The following is a 22,218-nucleotide window of genomic DNA, read 5'->3' as shown; positions in this document are numbered from 1 at the left end:
TAATTAAAGTAGAAATAATATTAAACGATGTACTATTTTTTTTTATTTTTTTTGCGTAGTTACGATAATAAGCTCGCGGAACTTGTGTGGTTTTATTTATTTACCGTTGCTGACGTTACAATCTTAAAGTGACGCACAATTTTAATGATAAAAATATTTTTTTTCTGTTTGATCTCGTGCATCTTTTATTTAATTCATATTGGTCGTTTCAAATACGTATTTCTGAATTCAGTTTAGGAAGTCGTTACCAGATCTCCTGAACCCTCTTTACAAACCCAATAAACGAAACGTAATAAACTCACGGAAATGTCCCTCAAATCAGATTTGTTAAATAGCTCTCAGCAATAGGCAGCAGTTTGACTGCCCTTTTGGCATTACTAGAGAGATAACTATCGACCATCAAGTGGGCATCCTGATCAATAGCCGCGGAAAGAAAAAAATAACTTGCGCTTTTATTTTTAATGTTAATTTTAATGCTCTATATAAAATTTATAGCTTCTACATCATAATATTATATATCCACAGTTGATAATAACTTACTACACCAATATTTTTTTTCGTGCCTGGGGCCGAACCTCCTACGAGGTCCACACGCCTAGGGGGCGCGCGGGGTATATGGGACTTCACGATCTGCAAGGTGTTGGGAGCAGCCCGCGGGCCCAAGCAATTTTAGGGCCCTACCCACTAAACGACTCCCCTGCACTCTTACACCCGACGTCCGATCTCCGTCCGGGGTCAAAATCCGGTCAGGGTAGGGGGGTTCCCGCAGTCAACACTACAAACAAGACACGCGGCGCCACCCCGAGGCCGCCCGGGCGATGCCGCTGGTGTTCCGGGATACCCCGCTGGGCCAGAACCAGCCTGCCGGGTCGGAACGCGATAGAGCGCCGACCGGGTTGCTCTTCCACAGTATCTTCGGCGACGACAGCGACGACGAAAATGCGGACCGCATCGCAGTCTGCAGCTGCCGACGCGTCATCCCGTCCTCCTGGTGCCAGCGCGCTAGAGTGACGGTAGCGTGCGGCGCAGCCTCAACCCCCTTAGGTCGCCCCGTGACCATCACTGGAGAGAGACTGCCTCCTCATCAGCTTACTACCCTAATCAAAACATCTTAGTAATTTCTCACATTTATAAAATGTGTCCCATAAAGGATACATTAAGCTAAATAGTGTTCTATGAGAATAATCGATTCGACGGGGAAAAAACCCAAGTATATCACTTATTACCAGGTGAGTCGTGAGCCACCAAAAACCTAAAACCTAACAAAAAATAAAAACGATTTACCATCAGGTGTCCTATATGCTCGTCTGCCTAAAGACAATAAATAATTATTAAAAAGCTCCAGTAGCCACACTATCAATACAAGGTGATACCAAAAGTGTGTTTAAAGTTTTCTATTAAAGCTTAAAGTTGACATAGTGTACTTTATCAATCGTTAAATAAATTGAAGAGCATTCAATAAATTTTGATAGGTTAAATCCTTCCGTTGCTTAGGAACGCACATGAAAAAATAATGTAGGTACGTAATTATCTATGTGTTGCAATCGTCCAGGAAACCTTGGCAAGCCATTAAAAAAAAGCAAAGCACTTCTAAAGAAAAATCCTAGTTTCTACAATGCAGTAACAAAAGGAACCAATAATAGTTTATATTTTTATTAGCTTCTCTTACATGGAAACCACAAAATTTGTATTGAGGACAAAACACTTAAAAATTAAGAGCTTGACTAGTTCAGTGTAACAGAATTTCGTGTCAAACAATAGTTTACATACACAGTTTTGACTCGGTTTTATGTCAATTCTACCCCACTAAGAGTATCAAATGGCATTCAGAGGTAAAGTCAAAACAATTTCAAAACCTTTAAGTCTACAATAGGGCAAGATATCACTACACGCTGAATCAAAGGCTCGAGATCAAACCCTTCCATTGTCTGCCAACTCTAAATTAAAGCTCCCTTGGTTGAATTAAATTTCTTTCATAACTTTTTACTTTTCTCTTCAAACTAGGTATTAAAAAAAGTACTCTGCAGTTGACAACAGCCTGGCTGTGTCCCTAGGACTGATGGTATCCACAGAGAGCAATAACCAATTATAATAAGCTGGTACAAGTGTAACCGAATTTGAATATTACTTGCTCTATTTTTATCATTATAGTTTTCTCTAAATGTATGTTACTTAGGTTTGCACGAAAAACCATTGAAATTTTAAAACAATTAGAGCATATTTTCGATAAGGAATTTTTCAAATACAAGTAGACTATAGCATGTGATCATATGTACCGGTCTTTTTCCTTTTCACATTTGCTTTTCAGATTCAACTGTTTTAACTATCATGAAAAAGCCAAATGTTGGTTCTTTTAATTTTCATTTATGTAATAATTAAGATAAATAAGAATAAACACTCCCCTTTACTGCAGTAAAACTTATTTGAAATAATACATTTGTAAAAAGCAAGATTTTTCTAGTCTACTCTTATTTGAGAAAGCCCTATCTTAATGCTTGTAATTTGTACATGATTCACATAATTTTCATAAACAAAACCAAAATGGCAATATAACATATTGTAACATAGTAATATAATTAATAGCATAATAAATTAATATCTCATCAGAACTTTGAGTAATTTTTCCAAACTTTACTCTAATCACTACAAAATAAATTTTAAACATCAATTTCTTTACTGAATCACTTCTAAGATACACTATTAAATATATATAAACATGGAGAACATATTATATGTAATTATTAGTTTTTTATTTTATTTGAAAACATTTAGTCTTCAATCAATGAAAACAAATCCCTTTTATTTTTGCCTATGCTAATTATTTCTTTGTCAATTTTGTTTACTTTAGCTTCTTTGGATGGTCTAACATCTTCATCCTTTGATGGTTTTCTTTTAAGACTAACTACTTTATTTGAGTACACTCCTTCATTGGCATTATGTTCGCTGTTTGATACTTTTCTCTTCTTTGTTTTAGTGATAACAAAATCCAAATCTGAGGAATCATCATCAAAATCTGCATATATTGGTACTGATCTGCCACTTCGTGTTGATCTTATGGGTTGAACTCTTGATTCCTCAATAATTTGTATAGGAGGGGGCCATGTTGCAAAATTTCCAGATTTTCTAGCTTGATGATAATTATTTATGGACATTAATTTTATATAAATCGCTAGTGTTTGAGCTTTTTCTGTCTGAGTCAATTGCTCAGGAAAGATACTCCAGGGCATTCTTCTATCTTCTACATCTATGCTACGTCTTTTCAAACTCTTAGTAGTAACAGAAACAGTCTCATTGATCTGAAATATTTAAGTCACTGCTAAAATATTATTGTTTAATACCTTATTTAGTTTTTTACTATGAATTTCAGTCTCAGCCTTGTTTGGTCTTATTTCAATAAAAAATGACTGTTACCTCAATTCTACTATCTATTGTTATAAAAACATTTCATTTTATTAAAATTAAATTAAGCTACATATTCAATTTATATTATCAACTTTTAAATTATTACTGTTTGTCTTGTCAGTTCCTCTTCTACACTACACTCGGAATTCCTTAGAGCTTTTAAAATATCGCTCATTTCGGATTTACTCAAATTTTCTTCTTCAAATCCAAATTCTGAAAATAAATGTATTTATACAAAAATGTGTAATTTTAAGAGATAGGTATTTGTTTTAGGATTTTATTCATACTAACTACCTGTAAGTTGTTTTTTCATACTTCGAGTTTCTGAATCGCAACTATCATCTGATGATATTGACGGTTCCATGATCATTTTTATTTAATTCAGCAAAATCAAAGTAAAATTTTGTAGTATCGAATCCGATATTAAGTCTATACGAATATAATAAAAATTAATACAGACGTAACATGAAAAAATTCAGTGAGATAGAAAATCATTAAAGTGACTATAAAAATTAGCTTTTAACAATAAAGTAAAATTTAAAATTGGTGATTTCGGCCAAGTTATTTACATCTAAACATAAATGTCATCTGTAAAACTGACTTTGATTGAATTTATGGTGTTTTTTCAATTTAGTTATTTCACTTGACAGTTGGCAGTCAGTTATCACTGTGCTGGACATTTTTTGAAATGTATTCGAAAAGCACTGAATACGGTACATCATTAATGAAAAACGAACGAACGGCTATGCGACTACGGAATATTATGTTACAAGAAAACTGTGTACATAAAGTGTAAGTTGCAAAAATTCTAAATTTCATAAAAAAAAAAAATATCTTCTAAAGAATATACTCATCACTGCTACCTATAGATTTATACATTTGCTAAATGTCTATTTGCATAAATGTTTTTTTTTTTTTGTTTTCTACGTTCTTGACCTGAGAACGAAATAAATGTAATATTTACGGTTATTTAAGGGTATTTAAAAATCCTCTTTGTTTACAGCTAAGTATTAATCAGTTCCCTCTCTCACGCTCCGCAGTTCCTTCAGAGAAATCACGGAAATCTAGCATCGCCCGTCACTACCAAACATCAAATGCATAACAGTCGGCGACTACAAGTTCTATTCTATTTAAGTAAAGACGAAGCTTCCCCTCCCATGGAGAGTATATTGAGGGCGTGTGCTTGGCTGTATCCACGTCCCTACCACAATAGTTGACAATAGTAACACTATATTGTCGGTTCTTCTTGGCGTTGTAGCGACCGAAACAGCATAACCCGTGAATCTTACACTTTATCGCAAACCACGTTATGGAACTTCGTTTCAGTACATAAATACTTTGCAAGCTTCTCAACTGGCACACTATAGCTGTTATACATCATAGAAAATTTACTATACATACAATTTCTTTTTAAACATTTTTTACTAACATATTTTTGATTGATCAAAGAAAATCACCATTGAAATTTTAAGATAGTTAAACTCATGTTTTTCGTGTTACACGTGTCAATGATATGTCTGTCTATTTAAATTTTATTAAACTACTTTGATTTTAGTAACTATAATAATCAAAAAAAATAAGTAAATGAACAACAACCACGACTACTGCAAATTTTATGCAATAATAAACATTTTCTGTCTTATACCGGTCACTCACATTCGCATGAATACGCAAACCCGCAAGTGTAGGACGACATTTGCAAATTATTATGCAAAGTTTTCGCTGCATTCGTGGTTTTCCAAGCTGTGTCGGTTTTTTAATACCGGTCACTCACATTCGCACGAATACGCAAACCCGTAAGTGTAGGACGACATTTGCAAATGATTATGCAAAGTTTTCGCTGCATTCGTGGTTTTCCAAGCTGTGTCGGTTTTTTAACAGACATCAAAGCGCGCGAACCGCGATCCTTCGCGTAGTCTCCCACACATTCGTGTGACCAGTTGCGCCCAGGATTGCGAAGGCAACGGACGTTTCGCTATTTTCATAGATCGTGACATCTACTGTGTAGCGTATCTTTGTCAAAAGAAATCACTTAAAAACAGCATGGCTGTTAATGATGTCTGGGAAATAATTCAAAACTCTTTTTCTTGAAAAAAAAAAAACTTGAATGTTTTTTGGTCATCCTGATTTCGCCCAATAATAAAGGAATAGACAGGCGCATCACAACATTTCCATTGTATTCATTCGGCTTGGTTTAAAGGTCTCGCATCAGAGCCATGCTGTTTAAAAAAGTTATCAATCGGTCGGTTTTGAGTTTTTGACGTCTGTTGACTATTGTATCTTTGAGTTGATATTTTTGATCGGTGTTGTTGTAACTGTAATTTGTTTGTTATTGAAATTGCTACATTTTTATCTCTTATCATGACTAAAACTCGTACGAAATTATTTTGATGACGACATTACATGGCTAATAAACGATAGTTGAATTTAAAAATACATCATGGAAGAAGAAATAAGATGTAACGTTTGTAAAGAATTCTACAGAGAACCCGTGCTTCTACCTTGTGGACACGCTGTGTGTCGGGTCTGTGCAGAAAAGTTGCAGGTTCACATTCACGATAATGAAGGTTCAGGGTCGTCTAATGATTATCAAGAAGCGGATAAAGCATCAGTGTCGAGTGAAACTGACAGTGGTGTGGTATGTGGATCAAGGCCTAATAGTTACGCGGGAACCCCGGCTGTGCCAGCATATCCGTCTGCTGCATTCAGTATTACATGCCCTTCGTGTAGGAAGCTAGTTTACTTGGATGACAACGGAGCTGATGGACTCCCTCCATTTCGCGTTATGCGAACAATTGTTGAACGTTTCGGGGGCGTCACTGGTGCACCGCCTGCAGAAGAAGCATGTCAAATGTGTGAAGGAGAACGTCGTGCAGCTGTTGTTCGTTGTGAACAGTGTTCAGTGAGATATTGTGCTGCATGTCGTGATGCCTGGCATCCTACTCGTGGTCCATTAGCACAACATGAATTACGGGCTCTAGGGACTACTTGCGCTGATCATGGTTTTCCTCCAGTACAATATTGTGTAACATGTTTAATTCCCATCTGTCAACGGTGTCTTACTGAGAGACATTCAATACATGAAACACAACCTTTAGCAACAGCAGCAAGGACTCATAAGGTATGTATTATATATAGTCTACCCATTACTGTTATATTAATTTGGTGAAATCAATAAGTTCATTAGCAAAGAAAAAGTACTTAACCAGCTACCTAAGCTGGTTGACTCTGCCCCTGGCGTTACTAATTTCCATAGGTGACGGTAACCACTCACCATCAAGTGGGCCGTATGCTTGTATGCCTACAGGGGCAATAAAAAAAATTATGGCCAGGCATCTTTTGTGACTTGTATGTATTTGTTTTTTGTAGACTGAATTATCACAATCCCTGCAGCATTTATCAGAACAGGCCAAATCCATGACAGACTACATACAAAGGGTAAAAGCATCTGGTGAAAAAATTAATGTAAGTTAACTTGTCTAAGTATTAAATATATTCTTAATAGTTATCTTAGTAAATATAATTATTAAGATATGTTTAAGTCCTACTATTAAATAAACAAATTCTTTAATTAAACAGAATAGTGCATATAATGTAATCAATTCTTTACTTATCAAATAAACTTTTAAATCCCTCTAATTATAGATATGGATCATTCACTCTAGCCTCTTTAATTCTATTAGCTGTTTTAATACAATATAGTTAGAATTTAAACAACTAAGGGCCCTGACATTGGAAAAACAGTTACCTAAACCTTCTCCAAACTTATATACTAAGGTACACAACAACGTATCTAAGGGCATCTGTAACTACTGGACATCAGGTTGCCGGCAGCTCAAAAGTCATTATAGTTATTGATATGATGATCATTAAGAAACCATCATTCACAATACCTCTTGTGCTCCCATAAATAATCTGTCTGTTATCTAATAAATAAATAAAATATTTATCATCTGGGCTGCTGAGTACATTATATTGAGCCACTTTTGCTATGAAGTTTTACTGTCATTGTATCATGAACTGACAAAGCAATTGAAACCTTGTCAGCAATATATACAGGATTTATGTGCAAGAATTGCATTTAAATTTCGCGAGCGGTTTTAAATTGCAGTGTTTTGGAAGCGCTATGACATGTCCTTCTTCAAACGAGGCTTGTGGAGAGTTTAAACGGTAGGCAGCGGCTTGGCTCTGCCCCTGGCATTGCTGACGTCCATGAGAGACGGTAACCACTCACCATCAGGTGGGCCGTAAGCTCGTCTGCCTATACGGCAATAAAAAAAAAAAAAAAAAACTGCATACTCAACTAGCATACTCTAATAAAAAAAAAGAAATCTTACAGGAATCTTGTGAGGAATTGGAGAAGCAAATTGACAATGCATGTGCAGAACTAACTTGTGCCATAGAAAGACGACGAGATGAATTAATTCGTGCAGCACGCAGTACCAAATCTCAGGCAATTGCAAACATGAGATCTCTTACTTCGCATGCTGCGCAGAAACTAAGAGAAGCCACTGCCCTGCTACACTTCTCTATTGAAGCATTAAAAGAACCAGATCAGGCTGCATTTCTTCAGGTAATACAATAAATGTAACCACCAATCATGTACACCAATACAATCAATTGAATCAATAAAAAAGGTATAAACCTTATTACTACTTAATTTAAGTCCTCACAAATGAATATAACAGAGCTAGTAGTAAAACTGAACCAATAGATTTTTTTTAATTCTGTATTTGTCAAATTTAGGAATAAGAAAGAAAATATATCTATAATTCAATTTTCGTATCGAAATAATAAAACACAATAAAAAAAGAAATTTGGTGTAAAAACATGATCTATAGGTTGAGACCCCAAAAAAAAGACAAAATTATACACAAATTTGTATTATGATGATGAGCTGATGAGTAAAACTTTTCACATAGCATAATTTCTTTAGTTGCATACAATGTTAATCATATTTAATAACATTAATAACACATTGTTTTGCTGTGATACATATATTTATTTTCGATTTGTCTTGAATAATGTTTGCTTTTGATTTTATAAGACTTATAATATTTTCCACTGTTCCACATAACGTATATCTTGTGTTTTAATACACAATAACGAAATTATCAGTAAGACCCATATATCAATGTAAACAATGATTACAGAAGATTATCTGCCAGTATACGGCATACATAACACAAATGTTTTATTGTATCAATCAATAGGCATTATTATCAGTTAGCACACAATTCTTTGTCAGCATAAATCTAAGTGATAAATAAGTACTGAAACCATAAGATATTAAATTTGTCACATGCGTTTTTTCTGTTTCACGTTCAATAAAACACAGTCTGTAAACAAAATCTGTCTTTAAAAATGTACTTGAAACTAGATACAAATATTACCTAAGAAAATCATTTCAATATAGAACGTTAAATAACATTCTCATTAAAATCCTGTGTTTTTCATATCATATTACTATCGACCACAGCAAGCCTGAACATATTGTGCCATATAATTTATTGTATTATTGCTTGTGTTATCTCCAGACACATTACGCAGATAAAATATGGCAAACAAAAATCTTTCAAAATACATTATAATATTAATATAATCTTTAATATTTATTACTCTTTTATTCACCTATGGAATATCCATACCTCCCTAGTTGTGTCTGTGTTTTGTACTCTGTGGTCTAAGGAGATTGCTCTGAGCAATTGTTTGAGATGATGCTGTTATCGCTTTTTTACCATAAAACCTGCACATTCATCTATAATGCATTTCCAGAAATATTTTACATACACACATACCATTCACCTATGGAATGTCCATACCTCCCTAGTTTTTCCTGAGTGCTATGACATGTCCTTTAAACGAGATTTAAGGAAATTAGTCAGTGGTAGCCATCTTGTTGATTGTCCCTGGCAATTTTGTGGACCGTCTGTCTACCGAGGTAATAAAAAAACGTAGTTCATGAAAAAAACGCTGCTTGTTCATTTTCTATACAACAAATACTTGAATGACTACACCAAACTACACATAATATACTATGTAAATATAATATTTTCAGGTGGGCAACATTCTGTCTATACGAGCACAAGAAACTGCTGCCAATTTATGTACGTCCTTGGAGCCGCCTCCGTCTCCGCCGGCGCTTAACTTGGATATAGAACCAGTGTTGCGTACAGTGAAAAGCATGAATTTTGTTGAATGTACACGTAAGTTTCCTCGTGATTATGAAACAAAAATATAAACAAAAAAATTGTCTCAGTGCTACATTAATATAATGAATGGTTTTCTTTTACGGAATGCAGCTGTTGAGAACTCAATGAAATTGTCAGGTATAACCCTAATTGTTTGTAGTTTTTAAACTATTCATGAGAAATTTAAATACACAGCGTAAATTTCCTGTACTTAAAATCGTCAGAAATATCATACGAAACCGTTAATTCTGGTCGTCGCATCGTCCTTTATTATGTAGCCTTGGAACGTCACGACCATTAGTAACAAATAAAGGTACTGCGATTTTTATTTAATTGTGTGAGGATTTACCAGCTACTGCCAACTTTCTTTACGTTGTTGAATTTTAATCGTAACTAAGATTTTTTTCAACGCGCACTTATCAGCTAGGTATGTATTGACTTAACAGAATCTTTCAACGTGTTTTTCACTCGCTTCAAAACGTTACAATGATTTATAAAAAATATATAATAATAATATACAAAGAAACAGCTATTTATATGAATAATAAATAATAATAATTATTATTACCGTAATTACGTAGACTATACATTAGACACTGTATAGCCATCATACTAAGACTATACATAAATATTAAAAATCTTACGTTACGGACGTTTTTTTCCGGTTAGGGTACCTCTCCACATCGTCCCATAAGGAAATTCGTTCCAAAAATCTGATGTAATGTGAATGAGTACCGAAATATGAGTACGCTTTTATCGACACAGCACCGGGCGCTCCGGAAATGGCAGTAGAGGCTTGTGCGGCTCGCGGGTGCTCGTGCACGCTGGCCTGGAAGCCGCCGCCCGCGCCCTCCGCCGTGCGCGGATACGTACTGGAATTGGATGACGGACTCGGGGGACCGTTTCGGGTGACTACCTTTTTTCCTTCCTAAGCTGAGAGCCTTGAGAGGCTATATCAGCGTAACCTTAACTAGTAGGTGAGCTCACGGGGCTCAAACCTGACGACGTTGCTAACACGAACCCTAGCAAGAGCCGTGCTTCGCAGAATCTACCACCGGATCGGAAACGCGACCCACTGAGAAGATCCGGCGAGAAACTCGGTGGGCTGTGTCTGAGGGTAGGGGACTACTCATTCTGTTGTCAACAAACCAATATTAGTTCGCTTAAATATTCTATAAATTAATGTTCTTGGTCATCGTTTTCCTATCGTAGATAGGCAGTTGTCTATTTGTGCACACGGCTCAGAGAACTCACTAAGCATAAACTTAATACAGGTGTCCACGTTGAAACCTAAAGCAGTGAGGTTTGGAATATATTATTACTTCGATGCCTAAATAGAACTAACGTACAACCACTTCGCTTTCAACACTCTTTGCCACTTGATTTTGTTTAAACGAAATTCTCCCTCCGCTGTAAAAACATATGTTCACGATTTTAGAGTAAACCGTAGAATTCACTTGTAAGTAAGTCCCGCCATCCTATCCATTTCTTCTGTGTAGCAGTCGTACCGTTCTGGCTTGAACAGTGTGGTACAGCCTGTATAATATATAACTGAATATCTCAAGATGGATGACGGCGCTCACATTATGATGTGAGTACCGTCTCAATACGGTCTCCAATAACCAGTTGACACCAGCTGAGCCGTCCTCTTATTCACCCATCAATACAAGATAAAATTAAATAACAATTGGCTGCGAAGACCTTATAGCAAAATGTGCGAGTAACCCTCCAGATTTTGTACAGAACTGTTGACTTTTATGTCAAAGTTCCAAACACTGGGAACTAAATCTATATTGGTATATGATTAGTAAGAACAGAACGTATGAAAAGAGAGAACGGAGCATTAAGATGTGAGAGAAAACGGCAAGAAAGGAAAAAGAGAATGTCATTTTCTTTTTCTCTGTCATGTCTGTCTGTCAAAGACAATGAAATTGAATGCGCAAAGCGTAAAGAAGTTGTCGGATACTTTTTTATTATTGTAATAGCGAAGATTTGAGAAAAGAACAAGAATAGTGCAACAATGGAATTGTCTTATTTTATGTGCCACGACTTTAATTCTTCTACATTAGAATAAAACAATAAAATCGTTTAAAATTTTTAGGAAGTGTATTGCGGTCGGGAAACCGTCTGTACAATCGACGGCCTCCATTACGCGTCGCTGTACAGCGCCCGCGTTAAGGCATTCAACGGAGCCGGCGAGGGACCCTATAGCGAAATAATAGGATTGCAAACTTCACCGGGTACATGAATTTTCATTCATTCCTTATACCACGTTCCGTATACTGGTGGTAGGACGTCTTGTGAGTCCGCCCGGGTAGGTACCACCACTCTGCATATTTCAACCGTGAAGCAGTAATGCGTTTCGGTTTGAAGGGTGGGGCAGCCGATGTAACTATACTGAGACCTTAGAACTCATATCTCAAGACGGATAGCGTCATTTACGTTGTAAATGTCTATGGGCTCCGGTAACCACTTAACACCAGACGGGCTGTGAGCCTTATACTGCGATCTATAATAAATTGAGTGAAAATAGTAAAACATAGAAAGTTTAATTGCGACAGTGGCGTGGTTCACGTGGGACGCGCGGTGCAGCTCTGGCGGGGGGGGCAGCGGGGTGTCGCTGTCGGCGGACGGCGCGCGCGCGGTGGCGGCGGGCTGGCAGCCGCGCGTGGTGCTCGCCGACCAGCCGCTGGCGCGCGGCCTGCACTACTGGACGCTGCGGCTCGACGCGTACGACGGAGACGCGGACCCCGCCTTCGGCATCGCCCGCGCCGACGTCGCCAGGGATAAGATGCTCGGTAAATGCGATATGCGTCGCGTCACGATAATCGCCTTAGCGTTTCCGCCGCTGACTACAGTAGATTGAGGCGAATAGGGACAAATCTGGGATGTCACAATACTTCTGTCGGGTTGTTAGAGATTTAACTTTGTGGAACTGAAAATGACTTTTATTTAGTGTTTAATAATATTTTATAGTTTAATTTAGTCATCAAAGTTTTGTAAGTCATTAAAGATATTAAAAAGTTAATTACCTAAAGCTAGGTACCTACCTAACAACTAAATAGTGCCAGCCTTATCGAAAAACTCTATTGTCCCTATACGTAACCTGATTCACCTCAAAGCCAAGGTGAATCGGGTCAAGCTAGTTCTTTTTTTCAGTTTTTGTGTATATTTTGTAATGAACTACATATGTATAATAACATTAATAACGCATCGTATATAAAAACTCTGGAGGCATTATGATCTCCGTTTTATTACTATAACTACAAAAAAATGATAAAAATCAATGTCGAACTTAAAAAGTGTCCCGATTCCCCCCATTTCACAGTACTCTTCGAATCCTGCCCACGCCGGAGCCAGTCACCGTCGAGGCCCTAGATACGTCCTTACGGATCCATCAGATCCAATAACTCTTGCATTAGCCGCCTTCAACTCTAATACTAAGAGCAGGCTCAGGGACTCGGGTAACCGAACTCGGCAAAGTGTTTGATGTGCAACTTAATCCGCGCATCGGCGCGCTGAGTTTCTCGGTAGTAGATGCACTCGCGAAGCAGTTGTCCTTGAGCTGTTAGCTCTCTTTCGGAGGCGCTCGGGCAGCTGTCAGTAAATCCCACCCCTCCTAATTAAGCCTTTGCTTGCCCACCTGTCCTGGTGAAAATGGAAAGGCCTCCGGGCCACCAGTATTCCTTCATAAAAAAAGGAATATGTGTAATCTTTTTAAAGCATGCAGAGGAATTAAATTCCTTGAGAATGTTGTTACTTCTTTCTTTCTTAAATTATAAATTATGAGCTTTCATGTTTGTATTGACAGTTAATCTCTCACAGAGTGCTATGAATTTCTTGGACAGACATTCATACAAGGTCATCGTTTCCAAAGGAATTTCAGCACTTCAGACATATTGAGAAAACATTATTAAAGCTGCCATTGATGGCAAAATAAGCCGAAAGCCTCTGTCTAAATCTGACAAGTTTTTGTAGCATCTCGAGATCAATGTAGAGTAAATAATAATATTTCGACTGGCAAGACTTTTTGTTGTGTCACCAAATGTATGGGGGTTATTGGAGGCGCAGACTGCGCGTTCCGCAGTACAGACACACGCAGTCCGTACATACATATAAGGCTTAACGTTCAGGAAGCGACGCGCTGGGCTGGGCGATGTACATCGACGGGTCGCGGTCGTGGTTCGTGCACGGCGGCGCGCACGGCGGGCGCACTGCGGGCGGCGTGCGGTGCGGCTCCACTGTGGGCGTGCTGCTCGACCTCACGCGCGGCACGCTGCGCTTCACCGTCGACGACCATCCACAGGTCAGTTCAATTATAGAAGATTGTCGTGACAGAGAGTTTGATGTCGTCGTGGCCTAAAGGATAAGACGTTCGGTGTAAGCGTGTTGAGCGATGCACCGGTGTTCGAATCCCAGACGGATACCAATTTTTCTAATGAAATACATACTAAACAAATGTTCACGATTGACTTCCGCGGTGAAGGAATAACATCGTGTAGTAAAAATCAAACCTGCAAATTTTAGTTTGCGTAATTACTGGTGGTAGGACCTCTTGTGACTCCGCACGGGTACGTACCACGACCCCACCTATTTCTGCCGTGAAGCAGTAACGCGTTTCGGTTTGAAGGTGGGGCAGCCGTTGTAACTATACTAAGACCTTAGAACGTATATCTCAAGGTGAGTGGCGCATTTACGTTGCAGCTGTCTATAGGCTCCAGTAACAACTTAACACCAGGTGGGCTGTTATTTTGTACGCCCATATATGCAAAAAAAAAAAAAATAATAAAATAAGTCAAAATAGTGGTAATAATAGAGTTGTATCTTGACATTAATAGATTGGGTACATACAATAAGATTATTATATTTCCAAATATGTAATATTTAAATAATTAAAGCGTTAATTACCGTTGCTATTAAGGTTGAATTACCACGAGACTGCGCTATAGTTTATCCAGCTATTAATCTAATTTTCTAAATACGAATAGGCATAAACAAAACAGTTGTCTATTTTTCTCCAGTGTTTGTCAACAGATGTTCTTTTGTTTATCTTTATTCTATACAATATATAATATGGTGCTAAACCGTGAGCTAAAATTAATTGCGGTCGAACTTCGGTCATTAGGCGAACATTATTTATGACAATAATACCTGTGTTAAGTTTTACCAGAGCCATTATAGGATACTACGTGAATGTCGGCCACAAAACGTACCAGTTGCAGATGAAATAATGTTCTGTCCTCAAAACTGGGATAAATGTCTATTTCGCGTCAGATCCGTCTTTGAAATGAGCTCCACGGAGCTCCACGGTGTTTCTCGAGCTCTATGATATGTCCTCCTTCAAACGGGGCTTGTGAAGAGTACTTAACGGTAGGCAGCGGCTTGACTCTGCCCTTGGCATTGCTGATGTCCATGGGTGACGATAACCACTCACCATCAGGAAGGCCGTATGCTCGTCTGCCTAAAAGGGCAATAAAAAATAAATAAATAAAAAAACCCTTATGGACTAACCCGTATACACATTCTTTACAGGGAGACATCGCATTCACCGGACTGCGCGGCGCCTTCTACCCCGCGGTGTCGCTGAACCGAGGCGTGGCCGTGACGCTGCAGCCGGGCCTGTCCCCGCCCGAGCGGCTCCTCTCGCAGCTCGCCGCCGAGTGAGCCGTAGACACGTGTAAGTACTGTCTGCCATGCAGTACGCGTAATATAGCACGACCGCGTACTGTAACACTGGTGGTAGGACCTCTTGTGAGTCCGCACGGGTAGGTACCATAGCCCCGCCTGTTTCTGCCGTGAAGCAGTAATGCGTTTCGGTTAGAAGGGTGGGGCAGCCGTTGTAACTATACTGAGACCTTAGAACTTATATCTCAAGGTGTGTGGCGCATTTACGTTGTAGATGTCTATGGGTTCCAGTAACCACTTCACACGGTGGGCGGTGAGCTCGTCCACACATCTAAAAAAAATAACACTAAACATGACGTCATATCCACAGAACATATATAAAGGTCGGTTCATATCTAGAGGTCCGTTGTCCGTTGCGTTCTGTTCTAAGTACTGCACTACTGCATATGTTCGGGTGACAAAAAAAAAGTCGCAATTATATACTACAGTCAAAACCGTTTACTGCGACATCGTTTAGAACAACATGCCGGTTATAACAACCTAGAACAAAGGTCCCGGCTGAATGCCATATGACCGCCTTATTAAAAACATTGCTTTATACGACATTGCTTATAACGACATACCTCATAAAACGACCACATTTAACTAATATTTCGGAGAATTAGATCTGTTAGAACGACCGGCTAAGCTGTATTGTAAACAATTTGAATAGGTATCCACATTTGTCTTCAATGGCTATTAAAATCAGGAAAGAAAACAATAGGATTTAGTTTAGTGTAGGGTCTTTTCTAATTCTTAGAAACAAAACACGTGCATGCAGTAGAGTCAAAGACCGCTTCTTCATATCTCTTCAGTTAGTTTATTACTTATCTATATACAAAACGCACCAAAACTTTGTGGAGTTATTCGTGAAACTTTCAAAATGTCGCAAAGAAAAATAAAACAAATTAATATTGAAGAAAAATCGCGTATTATGTAAATATGTTTTTCCAATAATTCCCTATCGATTTGTTTGTACTTGCACGATACACATTAAACATCACCGGTTGTTACGACTATCGGTTTTTACGACTGAATATGAGCAGTCCCTTCGATGTCGTTATAACAGATTTTGACTGTATTTATAACTTGTAACTGAAAATGAAAATACTAATAAATTTTATTATACGATTATAAAAATCTTAAGTAAACTTGAGTTTACTTGGTAATAATAAATGGTCTATAATTTATGACGCCCGAACATTCCGTACAACAAGACATACGTAATTGTTAGCGGGCTATACAAATTAAACAATACAGGCATATTTCTGACAGGTCCTGTTTAGAGTACTGAGTACTGTATTAATGCCATATTACGCGGTACGGAATGTCATGCCATATCGTCTTTTCGCATTAAAAGTGTACAATTTCCAAAAATATTCGAAATTGAGTTAATATGAGGAACATTTGGTATCACCAGTATTTTTCTCCTAAATACTGTCAAAAGAGCGTAGTTTAGTTTTAGTTTACCTATATTTTGACTACTATTAACATAATTAATACATAATTTTATCTTACTTTAAAAGACAGATAATGTAACTGGTAAAAAATAAAAAATAAATGTTGCAAAAATGATTAATATTAAAAATATCACATGTTAAACCTTTAAAACACACTCCTGTAAAATTAGTAAGTTTTGAGATTATGCAGTTTTAATGCGAGAAGACGATATGGCATTACTTCATAGAGTACGTCAAAAGCGTCTTTAGCCCACATACAGCCCGTGTGCAATCAATACCCCAGCGCCATCTAGTAAGCGCGTGCTCAAAATGTAACAGGTTCATTGAACTGCCGAGGCCGGCGCTCTCTGACAACGCTGCGCCCACACCACGGGTAGAGCTGTCTCTACATTCTATCTGCGATGAGTTTGTCACGCTATTTTACTATTAGTAAAATACCCAAAATAGTTTTAAAGCCACTTTGAAAACATAACGATTAAAATTAATTTTCTTAACCCAGAAAAATTATGTATTTAAAATAAAGTATATGCTTTTTTTTGGATCGACAGTTGAATCACGAGAATGAAAAATAGAACAGACGATTTTTAGGACGTGTTACAAAATACCCTGATGTTTGAAAGGGGGGTTTTATTTATTTAACTTATTTATTTGTATTTTTGGCACTAAACCTTAATGTGTTATGTATTTAAATAGTGTGTTCAATGAACAAATTGTAATGATTCCCGTAAAACAGAAAAATGTTTGTTTCAAGGCGCCCTCTGCTCACGAATTGAACGATATGGCATTTTAAAATTCCCATATCTGAGTAATGAAATTGCATAAATACAAACAATTTAATCATAATATTAATCAAATGGATAGTAGTACATTTGATATGTTTGTTTTCGAGAAATCGCTTGGGCGCGCCATGGAATATGATATTCCATTCTCAACTTTATGTTAAATGTGAATGGGTGCATAATGTATTTAATATCACAATTAGACAGCGCCTTTTATAAAATAGCTATATAGTTCGGCTTAAATAATAACTAAAAACGTTCCGAACCCCGTCCGTGACATAATATTTAACGTTGACATTTATTCGAAGTCATCAAACTTGTTTCTGTACAACATATTATTACGAATATTCATAGTGAGTTCGAGAATTCATATTCTTATTTCGGCATACAATATAGGGCTAATAATACAAAATAAATGTAACGTGAATATTCATAGAATTTGATAAAGTTAATGCGAGTGTAGCTAGGCATTTATATTAAGGAATTTCAAAATTAATATTAGCAACCAACCGCTACTAAAAATCAAACTAGTCTTATATATTCGTTGAAATTCTTATTGCCGTTTATATACTAGTGTAAAAATAGTTTTAAATTACTTTACACTTACAATGATTGGATTAGGCATTAACTTATTTTAAATTATTTATTAATTAAGTATTACTGTGCCAGATAACATTAATTTAATGGTTCTAGTGTTTTAAACTTTTTTTTTTTCTATAAATTAATACTTATAGTCGGATTTTTTATTAGACGAAGTAAACTGACGTTTACTGTGTTGTCAGTTTTTGATGAAATAAAGATAGTGTTGTGACAAAGTGAATAATTGAAAAAACTCCTTAATGAATGAAATTGCCTCCATTGTCTAGTGAATAGTTAGTGTGCCAAACTGCCGATATCGGGTACAGCTTTGTACATACCAACTAGTTTTCGATGACTATGTTCCTATAGTATCGACCTATACTGAATACCGAGTGTTTTAAACATTAAGCAAAACATTGCGAGGAAACTTGTAAGACTGTCCTATTTTCAATACATCATGTACTTGAAACTATAGATGTATGATGTTGTAAAATATAATAATTATAGGTAGGTAATGAAAATAAAAAACATCGCTTATTACATAATTTGTTTTTATTCATCATCAGATAAAAAATCATCACTATCGCTTTCGGTGACATTAATTATAAATCTGTCTGAAACATTGTCGATCATGTGGTCGAGACCATACATTTTGTCTTCTTCTTTAATTATATGAGACACGCAGCTACTCCATTTTTCAGGTGTGATATGTTGAAGTCCTTCTTCAAAAAGTTTTTTTACTTCTGTCATTTTGAAGGTTTTGTTATTTCTTGCAACATATCCTTTAGCTTGCGCCCATACCAACTCAATGGGATTGAGCTCACAGTGGTATGGGGGCAGACGTAACACAATTACCCCATGCTGCGCTGCCATCTCGTCCACAACATACTTATCGCAATGTTCTTATTTGTGCTGCCGTACAATGTCTATAAGAGTAGCTTTAACCATTGTTGCTTCGAATGAAATATTTTTGCTCGTTAGCCACTCTTGTATCCTAGGTTTAGTCCAAGACATTGTAGGCAGCGATTCTAGTTTCCTGGAGTGGTAGGGGGCATTATCCATCACTACTACGGAATTAGGTTTTAGTTTTGGCAAGACCCCCCTAAACCACTTCTCAAAGGAATCAGCATTCATCTCTTGATGATAATCTTCTTTATTCTTTTTGGCTTCAAATATTAATAGGCTGTCTTCTACGAATCCTTCTTCCCCGCCTATATGGCCGATAATTAATCGTTTGCCCTTTCCTAAAGGCTGTTTTAAACCAGTGGTCAAGCCATCTAGGAAGGCCTGGCGGGACGATAAAACTGTTTGGTCAATCCATACCTTTTTCGGTGCATGACCTTCAAGACAGTGAAAAATATTAATTAATTATTGAAAGTACAATTTAATGTAAAGAAAACAGAAAATTGTAATTACCTTCGTTGATCCAGGTTTCATCTTGGTAATAAATATACCTTCCTTCCTTTCGATACTCTTTAATATTTCGAAGGTATCGCTGGCGCCATAAAATTATGTCCTGTCTGTCGATTAAAATACTTTGTCTTGATTTTCTGATATAATTGAAATTTAAATGTTTCATAACATTTCTTAATGTACTCCAAGAAAAATCGGGCAAGTCTGGATCTTCATTGACAACCTTAAGAATCTGCAAAGTAATAAAAAAAGTTTTTGAGTAAGGAAGTCCACGCAATCTAATACTTTGGTTTTACAAAGAAAATTATGGTAGACACAGAATATAATGCAGTAGAAGGAATAAAGTTTAAGATACCTTTATAATGGTGGGTGGCTCATTTGCATAAAAAAAATGATGTACTTTTCGCCTTATAGCGGCAAAAGTAAAATCGTCTAATTTATCTTTGAAACTGTGTTTCGGTCCACGTTTCTCGGGAGACTTAAATTGTTCATTTTGTTTGTGTTCTTTTAATACTCTGTAAACTGAGGTCACACCAATTCCCAAAATGTCAGCTGTTTTCGAAACACATTCTTTTTTTTCGGGAGCTTCAATAGGTAATAGTGAAGCAGCTTTCTCCTCAAATACGTGTTTGTAGACGTTTTGTATCATAGCTTTTTCGGTAACGCTTAAAGCAATCCGCGGTCTCTTCTTTCTTGGAGACAAACTTTGGCTTGACGTGCTTGGTTGAGGATCCATATCGTTTGTACGGAACAATATAGCAACAAATAAACACAACAATTTCCACAAACACAACGTAACGAAAAACTTAACAAAAACAATAACTAAACAGCGTGAGCGCAGAAAAAACATTCGTGCTATCAGACCAGAGGTTAGAAGCCGAATTACAAACAAAATGGCAACTGACGCGCGCGGCGTTGATCGGTGTTGGCACTAGTCGCCGCGCCGCGCTTTGTAATAAGCTGTCAAAAAACTGATTGTAGTTACATACTACTAGTAACTTATATCAGAGCACTTTTGTACAATTTTATTTTAAATTAGAAATAATATTCTTTTATAGTTTGAAATGATTAACTATTCACACTCATTGTTCATTCATCTGATTGAACAAGAACGCATCACTATTACTTTAAATATAGCAACATTATTTTACAAAGTGACATTAGCTACTGTCAGTGGGCTTCGTCTAATTAAAAATCCGACTATAAATAAGAAAATATTTTAAGCGACGAGACTGTCATTAATTATCAATAGTTTAATATTTAAATACATTACTTTTTTTTTCTAAATATAAAGCACACGTCTTAAGACAAGATTGATTAAAGTTGTCTTAATAGTATATTATTAATATTTAATTACAGAATACATTACTAAACTGTAAGAATACGAAAGAAAACCTGGCAGTCTTATCGCTAAACGTTCAGACAGGTTATAAGCGTAAAATAATAATTAAATCTTGGAAATAAGTTTGTAGATTACTGTGCTCTTTAATTTCCAATATTAGTTTTATAGCTTTAGTAATTAGTCCGTACTTAAACATAACGTAATTAATAATATTATGAAAGATCAAATACTTTTAAATCTGTATTCATATTAATCATGTTATTATTATATTATTAACAACATAATCGGTCAAACAGGCTTAAAAATGTATATTATTCGTTATTTGTACTTAAACGTTGTGCGTGTGTTGGTTAAAATTTTCTTTAAATTGATTCTACATAGAGCTCTTAATCGTACTAAATAGATAACTTTTATATTGGACTAATGTACACCGTCCTTGAATGTATAAATTTGAAAGGTTTTTTTTCTTTATGTCATTTTGACAGCTTTCACGGCCGCCATCTTTATATTCAACGGTAAATTCGTTTCGTTGTGTGTTTTTTTCCTTACTGTCGAAGTCGTCTTCTTTTTTTTTTACTTGAATTTGCTTAGTTATTATTGGTGTCAGTAGGCCAAGCTGCTACTGCAGGAAGCAGAGGTAACATATCAATTGATTGCTGATTTAATGATTACATTAAATTACTGATCAATACACTGCTCGCTTGTTCAATTGGACATGATTTTGGGCACTGAGATATCTGAAGATATTAAAAATACATTACAATATACAACACCGTTCCTCCCCTCCTCCTCATATTTTGAGTTTTTCGATATTAATAATATCTATTTATTTATTTAAAAAAAGTACTGCCACATCACAAACATTTAATATTGAAAATAACTTAAACTATTTAATGTATGGCCTGATGCATGTGACAATAATGGCGTACATATCATTATCTGCACATTCAAAGTATAATAAGTATATCTACGCGAGGATATATACGCGAGTATTTCTATAGTAAGATGTTTTGAACGTTTGATCTAAAAAGTGAATATAGAACAAAAAAGACACACACACACTTCTATGCTTATAAAACTATGTAATTCTAGCAATAGTAGAAACGACTATGAATGAAATATGTACTTAGAGCTCAGATATAATAATATGACTGATTCAATGATTAAGATAAACAGTTATGTGATCCTCGGTTATGCAATAAAGGCATCGAATTTATATCTGAAACATGTAATGTAATCGTATGCTAGGCTTAAGAAACTTTGTATCATTCAATTTACGTAATATGTTTTGTTATATTTAGTAAGAAACAATGGATTCAGACGTATAAAAGACAACATTATAATATAATATGTAGTTAGTAGTTATATGAAGCAAGTTTTCTTCACGA

The 22,218-nt window shown here is 36.4% G+C and overlaps 3 protein-coding genes across 4 annotated transcripts; 1 reads left to right on the top strand and 2 right to left on the bottom strand.

Moving 5' to 3' along the window:
- Positions 1 to 1,637: 1,637 nt before the first annotated feature.
- LOC114244829 (uncharacterized) lies at positions 1,638 to 4,877 on the bottom strand. Its single transcript, XM_028176744.2, has 3 exons — positions 3,697 to 4,877; positions 3,509 to 3,615; positions 1,638 to 3,296 (listed from the first exon to the last, which is right to left on the bottom strand). Exons 1-3 carry the CDS (start codon positions 3,770 to 3,772, stop codon positions 2,769 to 2,771), a joined length of 711 nt encoding a protein of 236 aa, XP_028032545.2. The 5' UTR covers positions 3,773 to 4,877; the 3' UTR covers positions 1,638 to 2,768.
- Positions 4,878 to 5,340: 463 nt separating this feature from the next.
- On the top strand, positions 5,341 to 20,304 carry Trim9 (E3 ubiquitin-protein ligase Trim9). 2 transcript variants are annotated; one of them, XM_028176650.2, is made up of 11 exons: positions 5,341 to 6,523; positions 6,772 to 6,867; positions 7,742 to 7,975; positions 9,461 to 9,608; positions 9,705 to 9,731; positions 10,359 to 10,501; positions 11,695 to 11,833; positions 12,155 to 12,391; positions 13,727 to 13,899; positions 15,126 to 15,270; positions 17,036 to 20,304. In XM_028176650.2, the coding sequence occupies exons 1-10, from the start codon at positions 5,843 to 5,845 to the stop codon at positions 15,255 to 15,257; spliced, it is 2,010 nt and encodes a 669-aa protein (XP_028032451.2). In that variant the 5' UTR covers positions 5,341 to 5,842; the 3' UTR covers positions 15,258 to 15,270; positions 17,036 to 20,304. The 2 variants fall into 2 exon arrangements, with proteins under 2 accessions (XP_028032451.2, XP_028032452.2); XM_028176651.2 differs by lacking the exon at positions 9,705 to 9,731.
- LOC149501812 (uncharacterized) lies at positions 18,610 to 20,603 on the bottom strand. Its single transcript, XM_089731695.1, has 3 exons — positions 19,844 to 20,603; positions 19,492 to 19,720; positions 18,610 to 19,415 (listed from the first exon to the last, which is right to left on the bottom strand). The coding sequence occupies exons 1-3, from the start codon at positions 20,336 to 20,338 to the stop codon at positions 18,979 to 18,981; spliced, it is 1,161 nt and encodes a 386-aa protein (XP_089587821.1). The 5' UTR covers positions 20,339 to 20,603; the 3' UTR covers positions 18,610 to 18,978.
- Positions 20,604 to 22,218: the final 1,615 nt, after the last annotated feature.

This window comes from Bombyx mandarina, chromosome 12, assembly GCF_030267445.1.
Source record: "Bombyx mandarina strain Sakado chromosome 12, ASM3026744v2".
Taxonomy (NCBI): domain Eukaryota; kingdom Metazoa; phylum Arthropoda; class Insecta; order Lepidoptera; family Bombycidae; genus Bombyx; species Bombyx mandarina.
Note: the sequence above shows the minus strand (reverse complement) of the source record. Positions and strands in the feature narration are given on the sequence as shown.

Bases quoted from the DNA above. Each gene is read 5' to 3' on its own strand.
- LOC114244829 (XM_028176744.2), bottom strand. From the start codon at position 3,772: ATGATCATGGAACCGTCAATATCATCAGATGATAGTTGCGATTCAGAA. The intron at 3,616-3,696 runs GTAGTTAGTATG...ATTTATTTTCAG, and splicing joins TATGAAAAAACAACTTACAG to AATTTGGATTTGAAGAAGAA. The intron at 3,297-3,508 runs GTAATAATTTAA...TAAATATTTCAG, and splicing joins AGGAACTGACAAGACAAACA to ATCAATGAGACTGTTTCTGT.
- LOC149501812 (XM_089731695.1), bottom strand. From the start codon at position 20,338: ATGTTTTTTCTGCGCTCACGCTGTTTAGTTATTGTTTTTGTTAAGTTT. The intron at 19,721-19,843 runs GTATCTTAAACT...ATTACTTTGCAG, and splicing joins AGCCACCCACCATTATAAAG to ATTCTTAAGGTTGTCAATGA. The intron at 19,416-19,491 runs GTAATTACAATT...ACTGTCTTGAAG, and splicing joins TGAAACCTGGATCAACGAAG to GTCATGCACCGAAAAAGGTA.
- Trim9 (XM_028176650.2), top strand. From the start codon at position 5,843: ATGGAAGAAGAAATAAGATGTAACGTTTGTAAAGAATTCTACAGAGAA. The intron at 6,524-6,771 runs GTATGTATTATA...TGTTTTTTGTAG, and splicing joins CAGCAGCAAGGACTCATAAG to ACTGAATTATCACAATCCCT. The intron at 11,834-12,154 runs GTACATGAATTT...TAATTGCGACAG, and splicing joins AGGATTGCAAACTTCACCGG to TGGCGTGGTTCACGTGGGAC.